General features: G+C 33.0%; 3 protein-coding genes and 1 pseudogene across 6 annotated transcripts; 2 read left to right on the top strand and 2 right to left on the bottom strand.

The window, feature by feature from the left end:
- Nucleotides 1-450: 450 nt before the first annotated feature.
- On the bottom strand, nucleotides 451-4,480 carry LOC111313355 (putative protein S-acyltransferase 12). 3 transcript variants are annotated; one of them, XM_089752635.1, is made up of 3 exons: nucleotides 3,758-4,480; nucleotides 2,066-2,177; nucleotides 451-1,616 (listed from the first exon to the last, which is right to left on the bottom strand). In XM_089752635.1, exons 1-3 carry the CDS (start codon nucleotides 3,968-3,970, stop codon nucleotides 1,609-1,611), a joined length of 333 nt encoding a protein of 110 aa, XP_089608761.1. In that variant the 5' UTR covers nucleotides 3,971-4,480; the 3' UTR covers nucleotides 451-1,608. The 3 variants fall into 3 exon arrangements, with proteins under 3 accessions (XP_089608761.1, XP_022769756.2, XP_089608760.1); XM_089752634.1 differs by lacking the exon at nucleotides 451-1,616 and adding an exon at nucleotides 1,654-1,981 and having other exon boundaries at nucleotides 3,758-4,464; XM_022914021.2 differs by lacking the exon at nucleotides 2,066-2,177 and having other exon boundaries at nucleotides 3,758-4,479.
- Nucleotides 4,481-5,703: 1,223 nt separating this feature from the next.
- LOC111313974 (GRF1-interacting factor 3-like) lies at nucleotides 5,704-10,681 on the top strand. Its single transcript, XM_022914897.2, has 5 exons — nucleotides 5,704-5,845; nucleotides 5,943-6,084; nucleotides 8,697-8,773; nucleotides 9,821-9,908; nucleotides 9,988-10,681. The coding sequence occupies exons 2-5, from the start codon at nucleotides 6,007-6,009 to the stop codon at nucleotides 10,348-10,350; spliced, it is 606 nt and encodes a 201-aa protein (XP_022770632.2). The 5' UTR covers nucleotides 5,704-5,845; nucleotides 5,943-6,006; the 3' UTR covers nucleotides 10,351-10,681.
- Nucleotides 10,682-11,780: 1,099 nt separating this feature from the next.
- Nucleotides 11,781-13,215, top strand: LOC111313973 (uncharacterized). Its single transcript, XM_022914896.2, has one exon. It carries the CDS (start codon nucleotides 12,089-12,091, stop codon nucleotides 13,049-13,051), a length of 963 nt encoding a protein of 320 aa, XP_022770631.1. The 5' UTR covers nucleotides 11,781-12,088; the 3' UTR covers nucleotides 13,052-13,215.
- Nucleotides 13,216-16,944: 3,729 nt separating this feature from the next.
- On the bottom strand, nucleotides 16,945-19,187 carry LOC111313354 (transcription factor bHLH14 pseudogene; annotated as a pseudogene). The gene has a single exon (XR_016332750.1). The product of XR_016332750.1 is annotated as a transcription factor bHLH14 pseudogene (transcript).
- Between the last annotated feature and the right edge of the window lie 5,362 nt (nucleotides 19,188-24,549).

The following is a 24,549-nucleotide window of genomic DNA, read 5'->3' as shown; positions in this document are numbered from 1 at the left end:
GTGCAAGCCACTCGTTTCATTCAGGATTATAATTCTTCTCAATGGAAGCGAGATTTCAATAAAATAATTTCCAAGCTTTAAGAAAAAGCATAAACATTTAACAATTTCAGACCCTGAAAAAAAAAATTATAGACCTCAAACGGCCACGCCCGTACCATGTCAAACGAGTCACGCCAGCCGTTTCTATTTTTATTTAAAGAAACAACACGGTCGAATGTTTCCTGGAACGGTTGATATTTAGCCCTTATGTACTATCCTATCGAAGCCATCTATATTTATTTCCCATCATTTTCCGCCGGCCACCATATGACTTCAAAATATCAAGTTCGTTCAACCAATAACAACAACATAGCCTTCAAACATGAAAATGCATGGCGTTGAGGGATAAGAGATGGCAGGGATAATAAAGTTTTCATGGAAAACTTTATTTCCATTCCATAGGAACTAAGAAATTCGCTTCATTATTTTCTTACCTAGCTTTTAGCATCTTTTAGCATCCCATTTCAAAGATCTTAACATCACCGGGAAAATGGTTCTAATGAAATGCGTCTTGACAAATGAATTTTCGGAAATAGACGATACAATAATATTTAAATTACTCTAAATTATCACATCATCATGGAGGCATTCCACCCACAATTCTCTTTATCGAATATATACTTTTGTTTGAATTACTTTAAATTATCACGACATTGATGAAAATATTTCACCCCCAAAATTTTTTATTAGAATCCTGCAATTAATCTATCATAATAAAAAAACATATAACGACTCACTACGTAAAATGTGAATTTTATATAATTATTTTACTAACACTACATAATATTTATAATTGATTAATTATATTATAATTAAGTATAAGTAATATCCTCCCGCAGTTGACAGGATGCCTCTCCTTGAAGGAGAACTTAAGTAACAAAGAAGCATGATCGAGAAGACATTTATTTACATTCGCTTTAAGGCAGTATAACGACAATATAGAATAAAACATAAAGTGAGGTGTACCTTTCAGACTCAACATTTAAACATAAATTAATAAAAATGAAATATGATACACAGAAAGTCACTTTGACTAACATAATAGAGGCATTGTAGCCTCAGTAAACCTCAAGCCTCAACATCTGAACGTGTTGGAAAATCGTCTGTTATGTTGTCTAAATTGTCTTCTGAGAGAAATGGGAAGAACCAAAAACTTTTTTTCGTGCCAAGCACCTTAAACAGGGAAAATGGATTATGAGAAAAGTTGGAATATGCTGTCCCTTAAGAGGGAGGAAAGAATCCTTTTGCCATCCATTTATATCAAAATCTATATGATCGTTTTATTGCATGATACAGCACTAACTATTAATATGACTCATTCGATGGCCACAAAAGCCCACACAAGGAGCGTCTTCCTCTTGCATTATGACTTTCGTTAATCGCTTAGGCTGTTGATTATACCATACTGTGAGCCCGAGATACATCTCAAATGTTATAAGTAGTCTGTCCTCATATTTATGTCCATAGATAAATAAAACAAAAAGCTACAAGAGTATGCTAAGCAAGTACACCTGCTCGAAATTCTTTTTCCTGCGCAAGTCATATTTCCACCTGACTGCTCCTTTTTTCTCACGAACCTGAAAATATTGCTTCAGAAAGGTAACATATAATAAATTAACAATCAAATAAAGCCTTCACCAAAAATAGAAAACGTAGTCCATCCCAATGATAATATCATTACTCAACGGTGGTTAATTAAAATAAAAGTATGAGCTTCATATGGATTCTCGACAAAAAGAAGATATCACATAGAATCAACATCCACCACTCTACCAAATCTCCAAGCAGCAGTAGCAAAAACACCTTAACAGATTGAAAATGGCCGTAAAGATATTAGTTGTAAGCTATACGTGTTGCTTGATAGAAGAAATGCGTGCATGACTATGAAACAAAGAAGACTCAGAGCAAAAGCCAAATTAAGAACTCCATCAAGGTACAGAATCTGTAAGAAACATGAAAACAACGAGAATGCAGAACAAATATGTTGAGCTGAAAAATTATCTATCAACTTGAGTTGACAACTTACCAAAGGCCACAGAGATTATTGCAAACTTGGCAGGACTGGAGGAATGATTCTTGGCTTCATCAAATAAATTGATAAAACTAGGCAGCAACACTATGGTGTCCAATATTGCTGTCTCCAAAAATGTATATAGCTTTTATTAGGAGAAATAAATGTCACAAAATATAGGAAAGATGAAGTGACCTGATCACTCCCGCCCCCTTTTTTGGTTCAAAAGAAGGGGTAAGGGGCGGAGAAAGATCATACTTTCGAAGCAAGTTTAAAGATATGAAGCCAACATTCAGTCCAGCCACCTTTGGCTTGAGAAGTATGAGGCTTCTAAAAAAAAAGGTGAGAGAAAAAGAAAGGAATGAGGCAGTTAAATCTTTAAGGACGCTGATGAACATCTTACATGCTTATTCTGAAATATGCAAGTAAGTCTATGTAAATGTACTTACTTTTGCCCAAGAAGGATGACATGAAGCAGCAGCAAACCCAAACTATAAATTAATTGTTATGAAGTACAAGTCAAAGATTCAAGAAAGCTCAAGCCATGAGGAAATATTCAAAATTTTTATAAATTAGTAGCAGAAATTACTTACTCAATATACCAACAAAAAATTATGTTAACTTCTTAAGATGATTTTCAAAAGTTCAAAGGGTTAAAGAGTTGCAAAATCATAGGCTGGCTGAGTTCTTTCCTAGACATGTCAAGGAGAATGCAAAACATTGATCCAAACTTCAAACAACCATTACAAACGATTCCTCCTTAGGCTTACTAGGAGTTAAATGAGAAAGTTATATATTTAATTAGTCATATTTGCAAATGATGAGGCATTTTTTTCAAACACAAAATCAATAAGAAATAACCGATGGAGTCTAACAGATCTTTACCAGATAAAATCCAGTTAAGGTGAATGCAACCAAAGCACTCTTATGTCAAAAGACACCCTGACAAGACCTCCAGACTAATTTAAAATGACTTGCCTACTTCGAAGCTCAACTCCATTCTAGCCATAAATTGAAAAACAAGAATAGAAAAAGGAAGATGGACATACTTCTTAAAGTCTTATTCCATATAACTACAAATTCACTAAGAGAAATGGCATGTTACCAAGAAAAGAAGAAAAAACTTGTAGTTGCATGCTCCTACACAATTCACCACCCAGACACAATAGTGGTCCATCTTGAGAACACATCTTTGACTTACAGAAACACAATGTAAAAGAAGTCATGTTTCATACTATCAACTTGACTCATTGTTATACTTCACTTATGCCAACTAAAATCAATAGCAATATACTAGAGATGCAAATGGTATCAGAGATGTAAAAAGTAAAGGATGGTTTTGAGGCTCTACAAGAGAAAGATGGCCAAGGAAAGTAGAATCACCACTCCCCTCAATATGTTAAAATCCTCATTCTTCTCCTTGGATTAAGTAAAGAGCAATTCTTTTCCAATGTCAACCAAGTTCAACCACAGTCCGCATTTCTTTGCTTCATATTCCTGACCCTAACTACTCCCTAATTTCTAAAACTCATTCTTCATTAACAGTTAGGGATTAGCCTTTTTTCAATCTAAATCGTCCTCGAGATAACTCCTTTCTACCATTTTTATTCTTTTGTTAAAATTCCATGGTACAAAATTATGTTTCTTTAGGATAAATGGATATAATAAATCCAAAAGCAAACTGAAAGAGATTTAAATTTGACTTACAAACAGAACAATGATGGCACCGCGGCAGCTTCCCATTCTGGCAATGGATGCAACAGCCACCAGCACCAAGTGATCTTGTCCGAAATCCATCATCCTCAGCTGCCAAGAACTACCAACCTCCAAATTCTCCTCCGCGGAAACCGCTCTCCAATTTTCAGGTACAGAGCCAGGGTCCTTAAACACTACTTTAAAATAACTCCATAATAAAAGCATAAGTTCCAAAAAAAAAAAAAAAATTAAGTTCCTTAGCAAACGGTAAAGTTAACTAACTGCCTAACTAACAAACAAATTTACCAGAACATGGAATATAATGATGATGGTGAAGGACAAGAAGGAGTGGAATCCGCCGTGGAGTAACTGTGGGACACGGGTGAGCAAAACAACGGCGTAGTAAGAGAAGCCGATAATTACGGCGACGAGGAGGATCATGAAGTAGCCGAGGACTCTGAGTTCAGAACAAAGCTTGAATTGGTTTACTTCCATTCAGGGACTGAACCGGCGGGTTATCCCGGTTTGTGGATGTCCAGAGCCAGGGTTCAGGTTTGGGTTTGTTGGTGTTTGGGGATGGGAATTTTAGTGGCGGGAAAGGTATTGATTGGGAAGCGGAATTAGGTCGTTGCATGGTTGGTGGTTGCCTTGAACTCGAATCGGTAACTTGGCTTGGCTCGATGCGAGTCCTATATCGAAAAAACACGCCAAATGGACGCTCATTTTGTAGTGTTACATTTTTATTAAATTAATTATTAATCAATTTAAAATGTTATAAAAAAATTAGAGATTGACAATTTAATTTTCATTATATTACGATTATGATACAGATTCAAAGGATGAAAAAACCATGTAAATTTAAATCATCATAGGGTAAAAGGTATATTCCTTATGTGAAAATTTTTTTTATTAATGTTCAATAAAAAAAATGAGAATAAAAAAAGTTTTTTTTCCTCATTTCATTTTTTATTTTGATAGGAAGAAAATAGAGAATAAAAAAAAATGACTATACATTATTTTTCAAATTTAATTTATTTAAATTAAATATTTATTTATAATTTTATTCATGTTTTTTTAATCTTTTGTGACCGTCATATCAAAGGAAAAAAACAATTTTCCTGTTTTTCTTTATTTTCCCTTCTTTTGAATATTTTCTACTAAATTTAGTGTTAATTTTTTTTAATCCTTTTTCCTACATGTGAAACATTTTAAGCATGGACAATATTGTTGTGATTTAAATTATTTTTTATTTATTAAGGGTAAACTTTTTTAAAGTTTATAAATAAATTTAAAAAGATATTACATATATTCATTAAATTATAATTTAAAAAATTACAATCTCACCATCATATTTTTGATAGGATACTTTCTTTTGATTAAGCAATCAAATATCTATACATTATATGAAAATTATCTTTATGAGAAGATAATTAGTTGTTACGTGATAATAAATTACTTTTTAATGGGATAAATTTTAATTTTTAAATCTCACAATAATTAGTTTTTAATAGTTATTTTTTATTTTTTAAGGTTAAAATTTTTATTTTTAATATTTAATATTTAAATTATTTTCTTAATATTAAAATAAAAAATAAATAGTGGATAGAGAGAGAAAACAAAAAAATACAAACAAGAAAAATTGCAAATAATTAAATCAAATATCTGCAAAATTTTCCCTTTATTTGCAAAAAAAACGATTATTTTATTTTTATTTTTTCCTGCAATTAAAAAAAAAATCAAATCTAAACTCATAAAAGAATCAACAGTTCCAACCCAAAGCAGAGCAAAAGCCCAAACAAAGGAACAAAAACCAAACTGACGTAAGCAACCGTGCAAAAAACCAATAAACTAAATAATCTTTTTTCGCGTGAGTTTTGTCTTAACAACATTACAGGACAAACCAAATCTAACCTCTTTTGTTTGTTTGTTTTTTTTTTATTCTTTAATTTTATTTTATGAATACCCTTTTTCTCAGTTTATTATTATGTTTACTTCCCTTGTCGTAAATTCCAGAATCATCGTCACTGTCTAAAAAACCCCACTTCAAAGATTAAGAAAATTGAAAAAAAAAATTCCTCCACACTTACCTGCGCAAACAAGGTAAAAATAGTACATACCCTTTACTTCTTTTTCATAATTTTTTAGCATTTGCGGATATTTGATCTAGGGTTTTTTTTTTTTAAATTTTTGGGGAAAGTTCTCGACGGTGATCAGGGCTAGGGTTTCTTTTTGGAGTAAAGTAAAGCAAAAACTCACACAAGATGCAGCAGCCACCGCAAATGATTCCTGTGATGTCTTCGTTTCCACCAACTAATATCACTACCGAGCAGATTCAAAAGGTATGTATATTTAGATTAATTTTTTTCCTTTTATTTTCATTTAATATCCTTATATATTGCGATTAATGTTAGTAGTTTGAAGTCATGGGGTTACTGAGAGGGAGATGCTGACCTGGAACTTTTCATTTTTATGGTAATTTTTAGTTATGGCTGAAACCTTTTCTCTTTTCTTTTTTTTTTTTTTCTTTTTCATGAGATATAAGAAGCACATTTTATTTGTTCCAAACCAAAAAAAAAAAAGAAAAAGAAAAAGAACAAGAAGCAGTCCTTTTAGGGATGTTTATGAACATAACGTTTATGAGATGGAAGAGTTGTGCTTTTCTGTGAATTGATTTCACCTGTATTGATAGTTATTTGGAATAGAACAATGATGCTGAAAAGGTAATGGTCGGTTGATGTTGGTTTTAAGCAGTTATGATAACAGCAATGGCTAAAATAGAGAGATGAATGAAAGTTATTGGTAATGCAGGGGGATCTAATTATTCTTTTTGTTAGATGCGATGCGGTTGATTAAATTGTTCTCTTTTATTGGTTATTTTGGTATCTGCTGTCGAAAGAAAGAGACTTGTGCCATCTTGAATAGTGAGATACATCTGGCACATCTAGTGGTTGTGCTTGATATCGGGGAGAATTAACAGTCTGATTACTCATGTCAATTTGATTGTCTGTGTTTTATCTCTATATATGAAGCATGGACACTTCTGAATCTTTCGTTTACTCGGGTCGTATCCGTGTCTGACACTCTAACGCATGCAACACACCAAAATTCATGTCAAACTTGGCCGGATGCAACAAAAAAGATGAAAAAGACAATCTTCATGTGGATAATGATACCATATGTTATTTTATTGTTGTATCTATCACCAGTTTTTTTTTTTTTTATAAAAGTAAATATCTTTTAAAAATGAGCCCAATAACTAGCATATATTTTTAACTGATGATTGTAATATATAAAGAATATTTTTTATTGTTGTGTCCTACCATATCTGTGTCCTCATTTTTATAAATTGCCGTGTTGCTATGTCCGTATCCTGTCGTACCCGTGCTACATGTCCATGTCCGTGTTTCATAGGTTTTCTTGTTTCTAATTTTGGTTTGTCTTTTACAGAGTGTGTGAATGAGTTTCTTGGAAGTCTTCTAGCATCTTTTAGAATCAATCTATGATTTCCACCTCTATCTTGCCTTCTTTTTTTTTTTTTTTTAATTTTGAGTTTTAAGGCTAATGATGTCAGGATAAAGTAATCCGCATGTCAATTTTTGAGTTCAACATTATTTTCTTTTCTACATGGTTACACTGAATGAGATTTCCTTTCATTTTGTTAATTAAACTAGTGATTTGCTGCTATTATTTTTCTGGGCGCCACCAGGGAACCTCAAATTAGATTTTTTTTTTCTGGGTTCTAATTCATTAATGCAATGAAATATCTTCTTTGGAATATTGATGGTGAAATAAAAATTGATAGACCTGTTTGAAAATTTTCTAGCATATGTATTATAGATCCATGTTGAGGTGTTGCAGATTTTATAAAAACATATTGTTCTATGTGATAGCAGATAGATTTTCATAACATATGAGATTATATATAATCATTTAATTCTTATAAATTTCCTTTTGGATACCTTGTCTTGAAATGGCTTCCAATTGGATTAACAAGAGTGGTTTAAGCTGTATACATGTTTCCAAACAATGGAAATGTATGGCCATTGCAGCAGAAGTCTTGAATAGTGGTTTCCTAATAAAGGGCCTATGAGACTGATTTCCTAAAGCTGTCCAAGTGGCTCTCTATCAGGTCATTGCTTGAGTTAAATTAATTAAAAGCAAGTAAAAAAGAAAGTCCTCATATGCCTCACCAATTATGATTTATTTTTCCCTTGCTTATAGAAATTCTTTCTGTTAGATACAGGGTGATAGATGAGATCTTCCTTTTTTGCTTTAGATCATTTGTTCTTTTCTTTGAAAGAGTAATAATCCTTTTAAAGGTAAAGCATTAGTTAGCATATGCTCTTAATATGAAACATCAATTTAAATAAGGAATTTAATGATATTGCATCCTGTTGCCAGAAAGTCTTAATAGGTGTGAGATGCCAGAGCTGTAGTTGATTTATTAAAACTGTGGGCTTTATATATTAATTCTCATTGATGATCACTACTTTTGTTTTGACTAAGCCGAAAGCTTAATAGCTCTTGTTTGTTCAATTGAAGGGAATGCATTTGAAGGATTTTTGAATTGACTCTATATCCTTAAAATCCTACTATCCTTTTTATCCAGCAACTTCCTATTGAATGGGCTATCATTACCCAGGTCAAAGTCTTTTTTGGGAACCCAAGATTGAGAAAAACTTGAGAAGAATTTAAGAAGTGCTTAAATGCAAAAGCTTTTGATGGATTTTGGGTTATACTGTGTACCTTAGATTTTGTTATTTATGGCTCTAGTGCTGCTTTTGCTCCTGATTGTAGGAGACATGCTTTAAAAGAATTGTGTATAAATCTCTGCCCGTCTCTATCTGTTGTGTATAGTCACAGTATTTGTCACTTAATGCCAAAGAATGGAGTATATGATAATAAAGGCATTAAGTTGTTATTTTCTTTTTCTTTTTCATTCTTATTGCAGTACCTTGATGAGAACAAGAAGTTGATTTTGGCAATTTTGGACAATCAGAATCTTGGAAAACTTCATGAATGCGCCCAGTATGTAATTTATAAATTTCTCTTTCTCTTTTATCTACCTTAGTGGTGTGTGCAGCATTTTAAATTAACATTCGAGGCTTAAAGCATGTTTGCTTTAAGTAGGAAGTGGCTTGTCTAAACTGCTACATGTGTTAGCATGTCAGAACTGTTGCCAGATATTTGTATCAGAAACAGCTGTTGCTATTGTGAGATGGTAGTTCATATACCTCAAATTGAAGTATCTCATGTTCCTGCCAATTAATTATAAATAGTTCTTTCGTCCTAGATAATTGTATGTCTTTCTAGTTAAAACTGGGATCCGAATTGAGGAATCTCTAGATCCAAAGTGAGATAATTCTTTCCTTTTGAATGCATATACAGATAATGGCACAATCTCTACTCCAAAACTAATTTAGTGCTTCATTCCCATTGTTCTTGCTGGCTTCGGAGGCATAGATAGCTAACAATGATTTATTATTTATCATTTATCATCATCAATATGATATGCTTGTGATAATGGGTCTTGTGGTTTACTTGTCTATTATTGGTTGTTGCATAATTAAAACATTGAATATCTGGAGAAGGCAGGATTAATTTATTCTTTTGGTTAGCAGAATCTACAACTTTCTGTTGTTTTATCTTGGTTTTTCTTTATAATGTGCTATCAAGGATTCATGATAGAAACTATATCAGCATGTCTACTGTTTGTTGATAATTAGCATATGGTATGGTATCACTGATAATGCAGTTGGGTTTTCCTTCCCGACTCCCCACCCTCCCCCCTCTTCCAAGTGATCTTAGTGGGTATTCAATCAAGATTGTACAAGGAGGTGAATTTTAGTAGCCACAGAGGAGGTTATCACTTATCAACCTATGAAGCTTGCAAATTGATACAATAGAAATATTTGGATGTTAATATTGAATTGTTGCAATTTCTTTTTTTTCCCCGTAAAATTACTTTTAGTTTTTATTCCTATACGTTAGTTTTGGTTTTGCACATTCACACATGCACACATGCTTACATGTATGACATTTGGGCAGCATACATGTAACATTTTGATGATTTAGGTATCAAGCTCTGCTGCAAAAGAATTTGATGTACTTAGCTGCAATTGCGGATGCACAACCACAAACAACACCAACAATTCCTCCTCAGGCAAGTGTTAAAAATAAATGGTTCCTTCTAGTCTATCTGCTGTTATGGTGCTTGCTCACATGTTTAGGAACAATTGCAGATGGCACCACATCCTGCAATGCAACCAGGAGGATATTTCATGCAACATCCTCAGGCTGCTGCAATGGCACAGCAACCAGGTATTTTCCCCCAAAAGATGCCATTGCAATTCAATAACCCACATCAAATGCAGGATCCACAGCAGCATCTACAAACCATGCAAGGTCAAATGGGAATCAGAGCTGGAGGGCCAAATAATGGCATGCATCCCATGCATGCTGAGGCTACACTTGGAGGTGGCAGCGGTGGTGGTCCCCCTCCAGCTTCAGGCCCAAATGATGGACGTGGTGGAAACAAGCAAGAGGGTTCTGAAGCCGGTGCTGATGGGCATGGTGGTGGTGATGGAGCGGAGGAGGCAAAGTGACTGCCCTAATCAGTTGTTTTGAAGGGATACTTGTGGCTGTTGATTGTAGGTGCCTCTTACAATAGGAGTTGTATTGCTGTAGACGGTGTTAGAATTAAAATTTATGGTTTCTCTTTAATTTAACAATTCAGGAAGTTAACTTTTGTTGAGGTTTTTGGTATGCCTATGAATTAAAGAACAGGGGGTTAGACGACGATAGTTTAGTTGTAAAAGGAGGCTTAAAGCCTGTGGTCACTGCCTCCGGGTTTGTCATTTTGTAATAACCTATAAAGGCTTGCATCATGCATCTGAATTGTGATCCAACCAAAGTTTCTTGGTTTGTTATTGGTAATGATCGTGTAAAATCAGGTCGTGGTTGTCGAAGTGGAACCTACCATGAGAGCTCCGCATATTAAAATGACTGGTCAAGCTCCTGGACCCATGTTAAGGGAGCTGGAAGCAGTTGGCTTCTCATTTACAACAGGGGTCCATGAGATGAGGCTTAGGCTATCTGGCTATGGTTGGGCGAAGATGATACCAATCCCTATTGTTTCAAAGTAAAGGACATGTGCAAGAACTGTGTACCTTTACTTGCCTCCTAATCATCTAAGTTGGGAGAGTATTAAATTTCTATACCAGATGAAATAAATGGCGCCGAACTTTGAGGAAGGAAAGGAGGAAAGGTAGAAGGAGAGGAAAAGAAAGAAAACGCAAATATCCATGACCATAATCATGATTTTCCTGGAACCTTTTCCGAGTCATTGGTGAGAGTCCTGTACGAACTGTGAAGTTTGGAGACCAATCTAAAGCTATTTTAATTACTAAAAAGTTTCATAAAAAAAAAATAAAATTGAATCTGTTTTAAGATGTTGACAAATCTGATTCATCTTCTAAATGCTGCATTTACAAGCTAGTTGATATGGGGATAGTCCAAACTCATTCAAACCCAACCACACCAAGCCATGATCGGTTATCACTTTTCAACTCCTTAAATTCAATCTTTAATGTAATTGAAAGAAAGTTTTGACATTTCTTCAACCAGTAAATTGCAATGCTATGGATGTTGTCATTTTAACCTTTAAGATTCGAATCAAAATTTAAAAACGAAACGAAATGATTTGAGAAAATTTAAACATATTCTTTAGATGTCAGCCCTCAATTGTTGAAAACATAATTTCAGTAATTAAAAGTTGTTAAAATACTTAAAAAAAACATTACAATATCTCTCTCATTTCAAAAAAAAAAAAAAAAAATACAATCTCTCTAAATGTTTGGCACCAAAGAAAGTAAGAAAAGAAAAGGCCAGAGCCAGACCTCCCTCCCAGCCCAAGGCCTTTTCGTTCACCGTATTAAAACCTTCTGTTTTTTTTCTTTGAACACTTTTTTCACTCTTCAATGCTTTGAACTTTGATCCTTCAAACGCACGATTTTTTCCGGTCTTTTTCGAACATAAAATTCGAGTAGTAAACACGCAACTTATCTCATCCTTTAGCAAAGACCTTCCTTTTTGTCTCACAATTTGATCAAAGAATTCCTTCCTTTTTTTCTTCTTTTCTCGGATGAATACATTAGTAATTCATCTTGCAGTTTCCTAAAAGGAAAGGTGATTGTTGGCCAAAAAAAAATAGAAAAGTTTAATCTTTGGTTGTTGTATTCCCGTTCTTTCTTAAACAAACGACAATTGCCCATTTATTGTCAGTCATCACTCTCTCTTTTTGCTATTCAAGACTCAACCAAGAAAAGAAAAACCAAAATCGCCATGAAAGAAGACCAACGCCCTCTTCACCTCCATAACCCCCAAAGAAACAAGCTTTCCATCACCAAACTCTTCACTCATACCACTGCGTACGTTATAATCGTCTTGCTCAGCTACACCTTGGGTTACCTCTCCCATTCCTCTCCTCCCCAACAACAACAACAACAACTACTACAGCTTTCTCAACTAAATCCTCCTTCAGTTTTCCAACTCGCTAACTTACCAAGCCAACTCGACAACTTCCGGGTCACAACTCACTGCTCCAACTCGCCTCTCCCTCCTCACCTCGTCTTCCCAACGGTTCTTGACCGCGTCTTTAACGGCTCCTCTCCTTACACCAATTTCCCGCCTCCCTACCTTCGCTCCTTTCTCAAGCAAAAAAGAATCAAAGGCTGGGGCTCCGATGGTGCCGTTTTCGAAAACTTGATCAAACGAGTGAAGCCCCGAGTTATCATCGAAGTAGGCACTTTCTTGGGTGCTTCAGCTCTCCACATGGTCAACCTTACTCGCAAAATCGGCCTCCAAACTCAGATACTCTGCCTCGATGACTTTCGTGGATGGCCAGGTTTCAGAGACCGTTTCAAGGACATTAACACGATAAACGGCGACGTTTTGTTGCTTCAACAGTTCATGCAAAATGTGGTTTATTTCAACGCTACCAGGTCGGTTTTACCCGTTCCATTCTCAACAGCGTCGGGTCTACAGAAGTTATGTGAGTGGGGAATAACCGCTGATTTAATAGAGATCGATGCGGGCCATGATTTCATATCCGCTTGGGGAGATATAAACCGGGCGTATCGGATCTTGAGACCCGGTGGGGTAATTTTTGGACACGATTATTTTACCGCGGCGGATAATCGTGGGGTAAGAAGAGCAGTAAATTTGTTTGCACAAATAAATAATCTCAAGATCAAAACTGATGGTCAACATTGGGTCATTGATACTGCTCTAGCAATACAGATTTGATAGCAAATATAGTTCTTTTTTCTTAGGGGGGAAATAATTTTCTTGGGTTTATCCATGGAAAAATGTAACAAAATTTCCAGAGTTGATTCTATAATAATGGCATTATCCAGAGTTGATGGTAATCAAACAAACATTAACGGAAGAAAAAGAAATGATTTTGGACAGACTTTTTTGTTTTTACATTGGTTGTTGGATCATCCTTGGAACTTTAATTTTTGTCCCAAGTCTTGCACATATTATTGTTTGATTAAGAACCATAGCTAGTCTCTTTTGATTTCTCTTAATTGTCTTAGCCAAAGGCCTTGACCTTGAAATTCAAATTTATTCTAATGAAATTGATTAAATCGGTAAATTTTGAACTATAACAATCCCTCTATAAATCCAATATAAATTCTTTTTAAACCTAAAATCTTCCCTAACCCTCCTGAAATGGCATAGTCTGATCTCAGCCTAAACTTTTATTCACCAAAAACAAACTCAAATCTATGGTTCCATTGTCTTTCACATTCCTTTTCCTAATTCCTACTTTTGGCTGTTAGGGCTAGGCCCAACTATGCTTAAAGCCCATACATGCATTTGAAGGGGCTTCACCCATGGGCTCACACCGATATTAAATTACTCGCGTCCGTCGGCTATACAATTTGGCATTTGCCTCTTGAACAACTACTGATTCTCAGGCTACAAACAAGTATACAGAAAATAAGAATAATTTAGTATATCCTTAGAACCCTAAATTCTACGACGATGCAAATTAGAGTATCAAGTAAGATTGTGTGGTTTGCTCCACCTTGTTGACCCAAGCAGTATTCCAATTTAAAAGATCATATACCTACATACATACATCAATATATCCACTTATTCACCCATTTTTAACTTATAATTCATATGTATATATGTAAATAAGTATGTATTTATGCAGGCATGCATGTGCCTGAATGTGGTTCATCCATGAAGCTTTTGCTCATTTCGCAGATAACAATGCCAATGAGTTGTAGGATGTTTTGGGCTTGGCCCTGGAGCAGACAAGGAGAAGTGATTCACTTTAACCTAGTCCACTGGGCTCGTATCCCGCTATGAAAACTATCACTTTTGTCAGAAAAAGATTATTATGTGGTATTTCTAAATTGAAAAGTAAACACTGAAGGTCTTAAATTAAAATATTGGGTAAAATGTGAGATTTATGAAATAGAGGATGACTAATTTAATTTGGTTGTTCAATAAGTCTTTTTTATTTAATATATGCTAGAAATAAAGTTTTAGTTATCTCAATAAATAAAAAGATAAATAAATTTCTAGCCTGCCTAACTAATAATTAGCCATTAATATATTTGAATGCTTAATTAAGAGTACAATGGAAAGGATGGACCATAAAAATATTATAGACTCGTTAAATTTACTCACTGATTTGTAAAGTATTTAATTGATAACCCTATTGGGATCGGTCCGAAGGCATATATTAAGCAAATCTCTAGAAACCACTAAAAAAAAAAAGGCAAACAAATCAATTAGTAAACCTAATAATTAACATTAACATACATGAGCAAACAATAAATATTGTAACCTTTATGAACAAATAATAACGGGTAAAAGGTAAAAGAAAGTGTAAAATAAAAACAAATAAGAACCTGAGGAATGGAAATTGGGAAAACAATGAAATAAAAATACCAAAGCTATTGCAACTTATTAAAAATTTATCCTTGTTTATTACTTCAAAAAAGTATTTACCTAATCTTGGTTATTTTGGTTTTTACATGACTATATATATTGTGGACTTTTACTTATTGGTTTTATCTTACAATTTTCACAAAGCCAATTATTTTTTAATGTTGTTTTAAAATGTTACGGCGACTTGCATCATTGAAGTAATTGTCTACATTTGTGTAATTCATAGTAGCACGGAGAGATGAATAACTATGTGTCACATTCGATATTAAACCCTTTTTTTTTCTCCTTTCGCTTTCGTATCATTTATAAACAATAAATATGAAAAATGCATCCTCACTCCCTCTATATATCAAAATTAAATATTCACTTTTTTTTTTTAATTTTATAAAGAGATGGAGAAAAAAAATACTTCGATTTTAGGTTATTTTATATTAAAATATTTATTATAATTAATGTTGATTTAGCTGCTATTACTTTATTTTGCATTGCGCAAAATGCCAATTTATTTCAAGTAGCAAAATTTTTGTCCATAAAAAGTATGAGCCACGTGTTTAAAATGTCGTTCATGCACTGAACTGAAAGTCTGAAGCCCGTTTTTTAAACTCCGTTGAAGACTATTAAATAAACATTTCAATGTACGAAAAAAAAAACCTAAAAAAAAAAAAACATATTCCATTTTCCATGACTAGGAAAAGCTTTGCCCCACCGCCCCACGAAATAAACATGCTGCAATCTCAAAGTCCGGACTCCGTGATATTCAATTTCTTTCCTCCTAGTCCTAGGAGGCGCGTGGCTCGTTTCTATCTATTTATAAATTTCATTTAATTTTTTTCAACTTTTTTTTTTTGTTTTTCCAATTATCAAATGACAGTTTTTTATTTGGGTTTTTCATGTCGGATGATGAGCTGTTAGTTTTTCCCCTATGGAATTTTGCCAGAGTGACGTCATTTACAGTAAGATTGAATATTTCCATCCTTGAATATTATTAAGCCCTGCCATTGGGATTTGTTTCCGGCTTTTTTTGAATAATGAAGAAAAATTCTCTGTTTTCAGTACGAATAAATTAATCACTGTTCTGATACATATATTTCTTTTTAAATAAAGCACTCATTTTCCTAGCCGCTTTCCATTCGGTGGTATGGGTTATATATATATATATATACCAACCCATATGGGGAGCATAATTAAAATTCTTATACCTACCATGTGGAAAGAACCAAGTAGGAAAATTATATGTTTTTTTTTTTTTTTTTGGTGATAACGGGTTAAGCATGGGTGGCGGGCACAGGTACTATAGCCCTGGTGGGTGCCCACAGGCCATAGCATTGGCCACCAGCAAATCTAGAAGGATATATCCAAGCTTAAACTATATGAATTACACCAATAAATAATTAGTTCAATTAATCAAAATTATTATTTTTAATAAAAAAAATTTTGAGTTCAAATTTTATCAGTGATCATTTATTGATATTATTTTAAATGCACTATCTATAATCATCTGTCTTAAGTTATTATATAACATATCTTATTTTAACATAAAAAATTAAATAATTTATCTATCTTGAAAATTTTTTTTTAAACTATATGAATTACTACCCCCATCTGATACTATTGAAGTTGGACGTAGGTCTTTTAATTACAGCCAAGTCCAGCTACGTACAGGCCACCACAAAATACCACTAAACATGGAGTTCTTAATACCAGTAATCAAACCGTTGATGACGATTTTGATAGATCATCATAACCATACAGAATTCATGCACAGATTTAATGTACCCTTCTCTTGACACCGATTATTTTCCCCTTTGAATGCATGCATGCATGCAACTATGGCATCCTCTGATCAGTCCTCTCTCAAAACTATGGGAATGTTAACCAAGACGTAAAGGCAAACTCGGGAGTTTTTTCTTGTCAACAATTTAGATTGGGCTTTGCTGACGTCCCAAATTGTAGCTGCTACTTTTACTGGTCCAAGCCGGCCACAAGCTTCAATTTCTTTATTTGTCACCCCAAAAAAAGCCACAAAGTATAGCTAAGCGTACAAGAAGTAGTACTCGAACGTTTTTGTGTTTGTTTTTTTTCACTGTATCTGTCCAACCATTTTAAAATTTAAAGGCTATACGCTCAAGAACCTTAACTTAAATGCAGAGGTACCACATATTACAAAGAGGGGGGGGGGGGGGGGCAACTTTGATAGCTGGTGAACGTCCCACCCTTTTTTTTTTTTTCTTTGGGTAAAACCAACCCTTCTTTTAATTCTTCTTTTTTTTTTTCATCAACAAAAGTTGGGACATTATTATTGGATTTTTTACGCGTGAAAAATTAAGGGACCCAATCTTTTTTTTAAAAAAATTGAACTGCCCTTTGACAGTATATGTTATATATGTAGTTCATAAACGTGCAGGTATATATAATACATGCATTATTGTCCCTTTTTATTTATATATATTTTTGTTGTAGGCTTGGTCGGTAAGGTACGGTTTCCTTCAAGCTCAAGCTTGTCATAGACTTGGGGAACAACCAGAAGAAAAATATGTAGAAAATTTAGATAAAAGAAAGTACTACTGAAACTGAAAAAAAAAAAAAAAACAGCTGCTTTATTTTATCTCCTTAAATTACATGACAAGCAGAAAATAAAGCTCAAAGGGAAATACGATGAAGCAAAAACACAAAATTAACCGAAAAGATCTGGGAGAGAAAAAAATAAAAAGGACAACACAAAGAAAATAAAGCATTACAAGCAGCTATTCCATACCCTTATTAAATAACCTTACTGCTCTAGCCTCCTGAGAAGAGCAGATTTGAGGCCTTCTTCAGTTTTCAATCCATCAGGAACCTTGACGAGAATATCCTGGAGCATGAGCTCGTTAACACACGACATGCTTGCATGATGGACTTGAAACTCCAGATCACGAAGGACGCCCATTAACCTAGCAGCCGGATAGTTCACATTCTCCGATTGGACCCTAATCATTGTATCACTTCCCATAATCTTGATATCAAGCTCAAGGCCACCAAACCCAGCAGTTCCAGATGATGAATTACTAGGCCTGACTGCCTGGTCCACGGAAGTGGTGGTGCTTTGGTTATCCATAGCATCAACCATTTCTACCTTCACTTTCTTACACTCTCTCTGAAGCTGTGATTCCAATTCTTCTATTTTCGCCTTTAGCTCATTGATGTATGAAACAGCGTCAGATAAGAGCGATGCTTTGTCCATGCGCGACACGTTCGGGACTACAGCTCGGAGCGCGTAGAACCTGTGGTTCAGCTTCTCACGGCGTTGCCTTTCAGCTTCCACGTGGTTCAACGGTGTCTCTCGTCCGAGCCCGGGTTTTCTTCCACGTTTCTTTGGGGTTATCTTCTCTATATTGTTCATGGAAAGTAATGGACAATCAGAATCCGAATGCTCTGAGTCCACAAAAGAAGATTGCCCAGGTTTTGTGGAATTTTTCTTGGTTTGGTTATTGTGGTCTTCTTGCTTGGTTTTATCATCAAGGGTTGCATCTTCCTCTTGAACACCGGCGATTATGCCAATGTCTGCAAAAGAGATGTTTCTATCAAGGAACTGGATTGGACCTGGGGTAAGATTTGGATTTGGATTTGATTGTTTTGGTACCAGGCCAATGAGTTCGGACTCGAATAGGGACTTCACTTGTTGGACTAAACCCCAATTTTCCCTGATCATTTCTGAGGATCCTAGTTCAAGAACACCACAAGAAGTTGGAATACAAACCAGCGTTTCAATGCCATGCATTTGTGCTTCTCTTGCTCTTTCACAATTGTAAAATTGCAACTCATGAGCACCAGTTAACCAAACCAAAGAGCCAGTACTAAGAGCCTTGCCTAGAATCCCATCTCCAGCAGAGAAAGATCGAGTCAATGACATCACGTAGAACCATTCAGCATCGGTGATATCAGTGCCGTCGATCATCGACATGTCGAAGCTATGGTTGTCTCCAATGAGGGCTTGGATTCCTTTCATCACCTTTCTTCGTTCATTATGTAAGCACTGCATGTTGTAAATATTGGCACTTAATGATTTTGGAGACGTATCATTGGCGCCTTGAAAATGACCATCTCCCCAAGCCAAGAGCAGACGACCGTGGTCATCGTTTGATGTCTGCCAAAATATAGCATATGCCCACCAGTCTTGCTGGCTTTGGATTACAAATTGGAGCCTCTGCTGGAGAGTTGTTGGTGGAGTTTCCTGGGAAAAAGGGACCAGTGAAGAAGATGAAGATGGAGAGATTATTAGCTCTTCCATGGCTAACAGAATGAAGAAGAAAAACTTGTGGGCTGGATTGGCAAGAGATTGATGTAAGAAAAGGGAGAGAAACGAGGACAAAGAAAATAATACGAGGGAATCTAAAAAGTTGAGAGCCCGGCAGAGTTTTTTTTTTTTTTCCTTCTTTTTATTACCGGTTTTTTACCAGGAGAGCTTGTAAAAAAGATTAAATTTTACAATAAATGGATGGAAGAAGTTGAGTTATATATTTGCTATTTAGGCTTCTGTAATATATATATATATATAGAGAGAGAGAGAGAGAGAGTGAGAGCACATAAATATGAGAGAAGGTTTTCGACAATGAGCAAACAAAGGAAATTTAAAATGAAAAAGAAAGAAAAGGGATTGAAAGTTTTTTCTCATAAGGAAAGAGAGTACGAAGGAATAGAAGACAAATACAGGGAGGCGGTGGGGGTTTACAAGAGCAAAATCCGGTTACTTAGTTTGGCGTAGGCGGGGCCAGGCCAATCTGTCCAAATTGGCCTATTAGACGTGTCACTATCGGGCACCTCTACCACGTGAATTGATAGCGAGAGGCCCAGTCGCAGTGACAACTGATGGGTGCGGGGGTCCCCCGTGAATAAAATTCCTGTTCCTTTTCTCTTAAACATCAAATACAAAATAAATCACTACTACTCCATATATTTTACTATAACACTACTCTACTTTTTTTGTTTTTAAAGTTCTTTTATTTCTTAATTATTATATATAAAGCATTTTAAAAATTTTTGTGTAAATTTATAAATTATTTAAAAATTTAAAAATTTCATCATTGAAAACGCTTGTAATCAACCTCTTAAACTATAGGCTAACATTCGTGGATGATGGTTCTAACACATTTAGAAACATGTTTTTCAGGTAAACTCAGAATGTGGAGATCTGCAGTTTTGTGCTTTATAAATTTAGTCCCAATTTCATAATTCTAGTTGCCCGCACTCTAAGCTTTTTTTTTTTTAGTAAATAAAAGATTTATTATAATCCAATATATATGTTTCCAATAAAAAAAAAAGTATTGTTCAGCTTATATTACGTGTGCATCCCCCGAAAGAGAGTGTCTAATCACTAATCAATTTTTAAAAAAATTTATTATATATTATTAATGATCATATCTTACTTCAAATGACTAGACATAAAAAAGTACGCCTTCAAATCTAATAATATATTGTACTACATATCGCTCGGAATCTAATAATGTATGAGATACGAAAAACAATTATTTTTTACGAGAAAGGTGAATCTCATGTGAAAAGGGACAATATTGCACAAAAACATTTTTATTAGAAGAATTACGTACTCCCTCAATCTTAAAACAACTGTCTCTTATTAATTTTTTGATTAAATTAATTTAATTTTAGGCTAAATTAATAAATTTATTAAAATGTTATTGTTTTAATGAAAGAGAAATAAAATTTTTTAAAACATATTTTTTGAAATTTTAATTTAATATATTATATATTTTAATAAATAAATGTTAAATTATATTTTTTTATTAAAAAATAAAATAAAACACACATAAAATGGTGTTATAAAAGTTTTGAAACCGTTAGATGGAATAAATTTTAAAATAAAAAAATAAGAGAAATCATTATCAATATTTTTTAAGGTGTGATTGATTATTCAAAAGTTTATTTTTTTAATAAAACTATAAAAATGAGTTTAAAGTTCATAAAAAAGATAAATTTTAATCTACGAAAATCAAATTAGATTCAAGAATCGATTACATATAGAAAAAAATTAGTACCTCATAACGTCCATAAATTAGTACCAATTAATTATGTATTATTTTTTACATTGGATAAAATGGTTTCGATTTAAAACTTAACAATAATTCTTTTTTATTATTTAAAAAAATTAATTTTATCAAAATTTTTTATTTAGGAGTATCGAAAAAATCTTTAAGTTAAAAAATTATTTTAAAATTCTCTAACATCTAGACAGAACTTTAAAGTTAAATCTTTTAACTGATATTTATTACAATATTCCTCGAAAATGAAAATAACATTATTTGAAAAAAATAATTATTGGTGACTCTCTAACATTTAGGTAGAGTACAAAAAATTATTCCCCTTGAAATGCTATTTTTGTTTTATTCCACATTTTTAAATTAAACGCATTTTTTTATGCGAAAACTGTCAACAATGGTATTATAAAACAACAAACAATAATTAAAGATATAAACATGCCAATTGGGTGTAATCAATAATAAATATATGCAATAATAGATATTATGTGTGATGATGAAATGTAATTTTGAAATTAGGTTCTTAAATATAACAAGATCACCCTGACTCTTTAACATCTACGCAAAGTTTATGTGTGACTATTTATATTTAAGATCTCATTTTATACATATTTTTTATTATTTTTAATCCCATTGTTAAATCGAATTTAGGACTCGCATAAAAAACTTAATGGAATAAAATTTTCTTAATATCTCATCGTTTAGGCATCATTCGAGAATAAATTACTCTACTTGAATTTTCGTACATATCCTTAAAGTTTTTGAATAGTTTTGAACATAAGTATGGGCTAAGGTTTTAAAATTTGAATGACTTTTGAATGATGATTCAGGATTGAGTGTCAATTTTGGGGTTTAGGTTAAAATTTAGGATTTTGATGAATTTTGATTTAGGGTTTTGTCTTTGAATTTAGACTTTAGAGTTTTGAGTTTTAAGGTTTTAAGGTTTTTGACAGTTTTAAAGTTTGAAGGTTTTATGGTTTGAGGGATTTTGGATTTTAAATTTTAAAGTTTAAAGGGTTTAACGTTTAGATTTTAGGGTTTAAAGTGTTTCGATGTTTAGGGAAAAGACAGGTGTGTGTGGAGACAGAAGGGGGTCAAGAATTCTGGCTGCAAGATCCTTTTTTTTTTTTTGCCTCCCGTTGCCAAGGCTCTATTGGTATTGATAAAAGGGAGATTAGTGCACAGAGGAATGTGTTGGAGTAATTATGATGCAGTGATAGGTGCACAGGATAAGGTAGCAGGTGAAACAGGGTATGGGTGGCTAATAGGGTGGGTGGTCAGTGATACCGTGTAAGGCACTACTACCACCTCTGTCTTTTTCTCTTTTTTTATTAATTAATTAATATTATCATCATTATTAATATTATCTTAATATTAAAATAAAAGTATAAAATGAAATAAAAACAGTGAGATCAGGCTCACATAGGAAATAGAGTTTCAGCCCACGAACTTATTAGAATTAAAAATTTTAAATCGAAATTCTGACAAATTTGATGTCTACAAATGGGACTGATGAAGATATATTTTTTTAAATGATAAAAATTTACATTTTCTCATACATGTTGATTGAAAAAAAAATGTGTTGAATCTTTAATAATTATCGTTATAGAAAATAGCCCTAAACATTTTTTTAACTTCGCAGCTTCTCCTATACATTATTTTGTTTCAGACTACTCACATGCCCGTCCTTTTTTGCCTAAATGGAAAAAGGCCAATCACGACATATATACCGACTCACCATGATAATTTTTTTCTGCCACTGCTGCAATATTGAGGTAGCAGTATATATAGTTATCCTCTCAGCTCATTGCTTGCGGCCATGCCAAAATTAATCATCGACATCCATATAATTTCCAAATGATGATGGGAAACAAATAGAAACATCCTGTATATACATACATATATATATATATGTATCTAATTATTCTTTGCATAATGATTATCGAAATTCTAAACCCTACTTTGTTGGAATTAATAGATTCTCCAAGTTTTCATTTGTTAGTGAAATGACAAACAGCAAGTTTTTTTTTTTTTTTTTCAAATGATCTTATCAAAGTGACTAAACCTTTTTCTGAAAGAAGGGGAGATGGGTTTCATGTCAAAGGATATATGTAGTCGGTTCAATAAGAATCGAACTGTTGTGAAGATTAAAAAAATAAAATGGAGAATCCAACTTTGGCACGATGCTTTTTTCATTTAGTAACAGTGAAAAATTTATTTTAGAAGGGCTTAGGGTCATTGAAAAGTTCCAAAAAATTTTTTTTTTTATGTTAGTACAAGAAATGTGATCGCTTGACGAGGAAAATTTTGTGTAATGTTGAAAAATACTATAAATAATTATGTTGTAAAAATATTTACTTGCAGTGCATACATTTTATAACACCAATTATGTTGCAAAAAGATATTTTACAACAAAACATAAATTGGTGTAGGTGTCACAGCTAATAATATTGTACTTGTTATAATATATGGAATATATTTATACTACTATTAAGTCATTTTGTTGAAATATAAGGGTGTAAATAAACTAAATATGAACGAATATAGTTATATCTATGATTTATTTATTTATTTAATAAGTTATAAAATATTATTTGTGATTATTTATTATGTTTTATAAATGAATAAAAATTAAGTATATTTACAAATTGTTGATTAAACATAGGGTTGGTAACCCAATTCATTCCCGACGGGTTCCGATTTGATCTAACATTATAAGGTCGATTTTTTTTTTTAAAAAAAATTGTATTTCGGGGATGGTCGAGTTCGAATTTTAGGTAAATCTTATCCAATCCGACTCTATATTATATAAAAATTATTTTTTAATTAATTATTTATATATATATATTTAAATATTAATATTTTAAAAAATAATATTTCATATTAAAATAATATTTTATTAATTTCGAGTTAAGTCGAATCGGGTACGATTTATATAATATTTGATCAGGTCGGGTTCAAATATAAAAAATAAAAAAAAAATTTAGATCAAGTCGGATTTAGATTTGATGAATATAAAGTCGAGTCGAGTTTGAAACGTATAAAAATCTGTCTCAATTCGATTCGTTGTCAACTTTAATTAAATATTTTATTAAATTTTTTATATTTATATTTTATTTATTTAATTAATAAATTTAAAATATTATTCATAATCATTTATTAAATTAATAAATAAATAAAAATCAAATATCTTCATAAAATTATTCCACAAACATTCTAGTCGATTAGATCCCTGTTGATTTTATTTTTTAAGGCAGAATTAAAATATAAACGTCATACTCTATAATTTGTATTTATCATGACAAAACGGCTCCGTGCAATAGTTGGGCCCAGTTGCATTTTTGCGTGCAATGAATTATAGTGATGATGTTACATGCATCACATAAAAAAGGATCAAATATGAATGGATCACCATAGCATTACTCAGAGATAAACCAATTTCAACGATCCATTTGCCATGTGATAGCATAGCATGCATTAATGTTGCTTTCATGTTAAAAGAATATATATATATTTATTATATCTAAAAAATTAGCAAGGATTTTATGACGCTATGAATTTTTTAATATCTCAAAAATATTATAAAAAGAAAAAAAAAGTCAGATTCGATGGAGCAACGAATAAAAGAAAAACTTGCCGATCCAAAGGCAATTAAAGCAATGGTTTTTGATTACACTTGATGATGCGTTTCAGAACATTTAATTAGCTAGAGCCACGTACGAACCAGAGTTATTGGTGAATTAATCAAAGATTACTTAATTTAGACGTAAGGAGAAGCATTGAACCAGCCGAAGACGGACTTAT

The sequence above is a fragment of the Durio zibethinus genome, chromosome 23, assembly GCF_047325235.1.
Source record: "Durio zibethinus cultivar Kanyao isolate XHJ-2024 chromosome 23, ASM4732523v1, whole genome shotgun sequence".
Classification (NCBI taxonomy): Eukaryota; Viridiplantae; Streptophyta; class Magnoliopsida; order Malvales; family Malvaceae; genus Durio; species Durio zibethinus.
The sequence above is the reverse complement of the archived record's forward strand: the minus strand, read 5'-3'. Positions and strand labels throughout refer to the sequence as shown.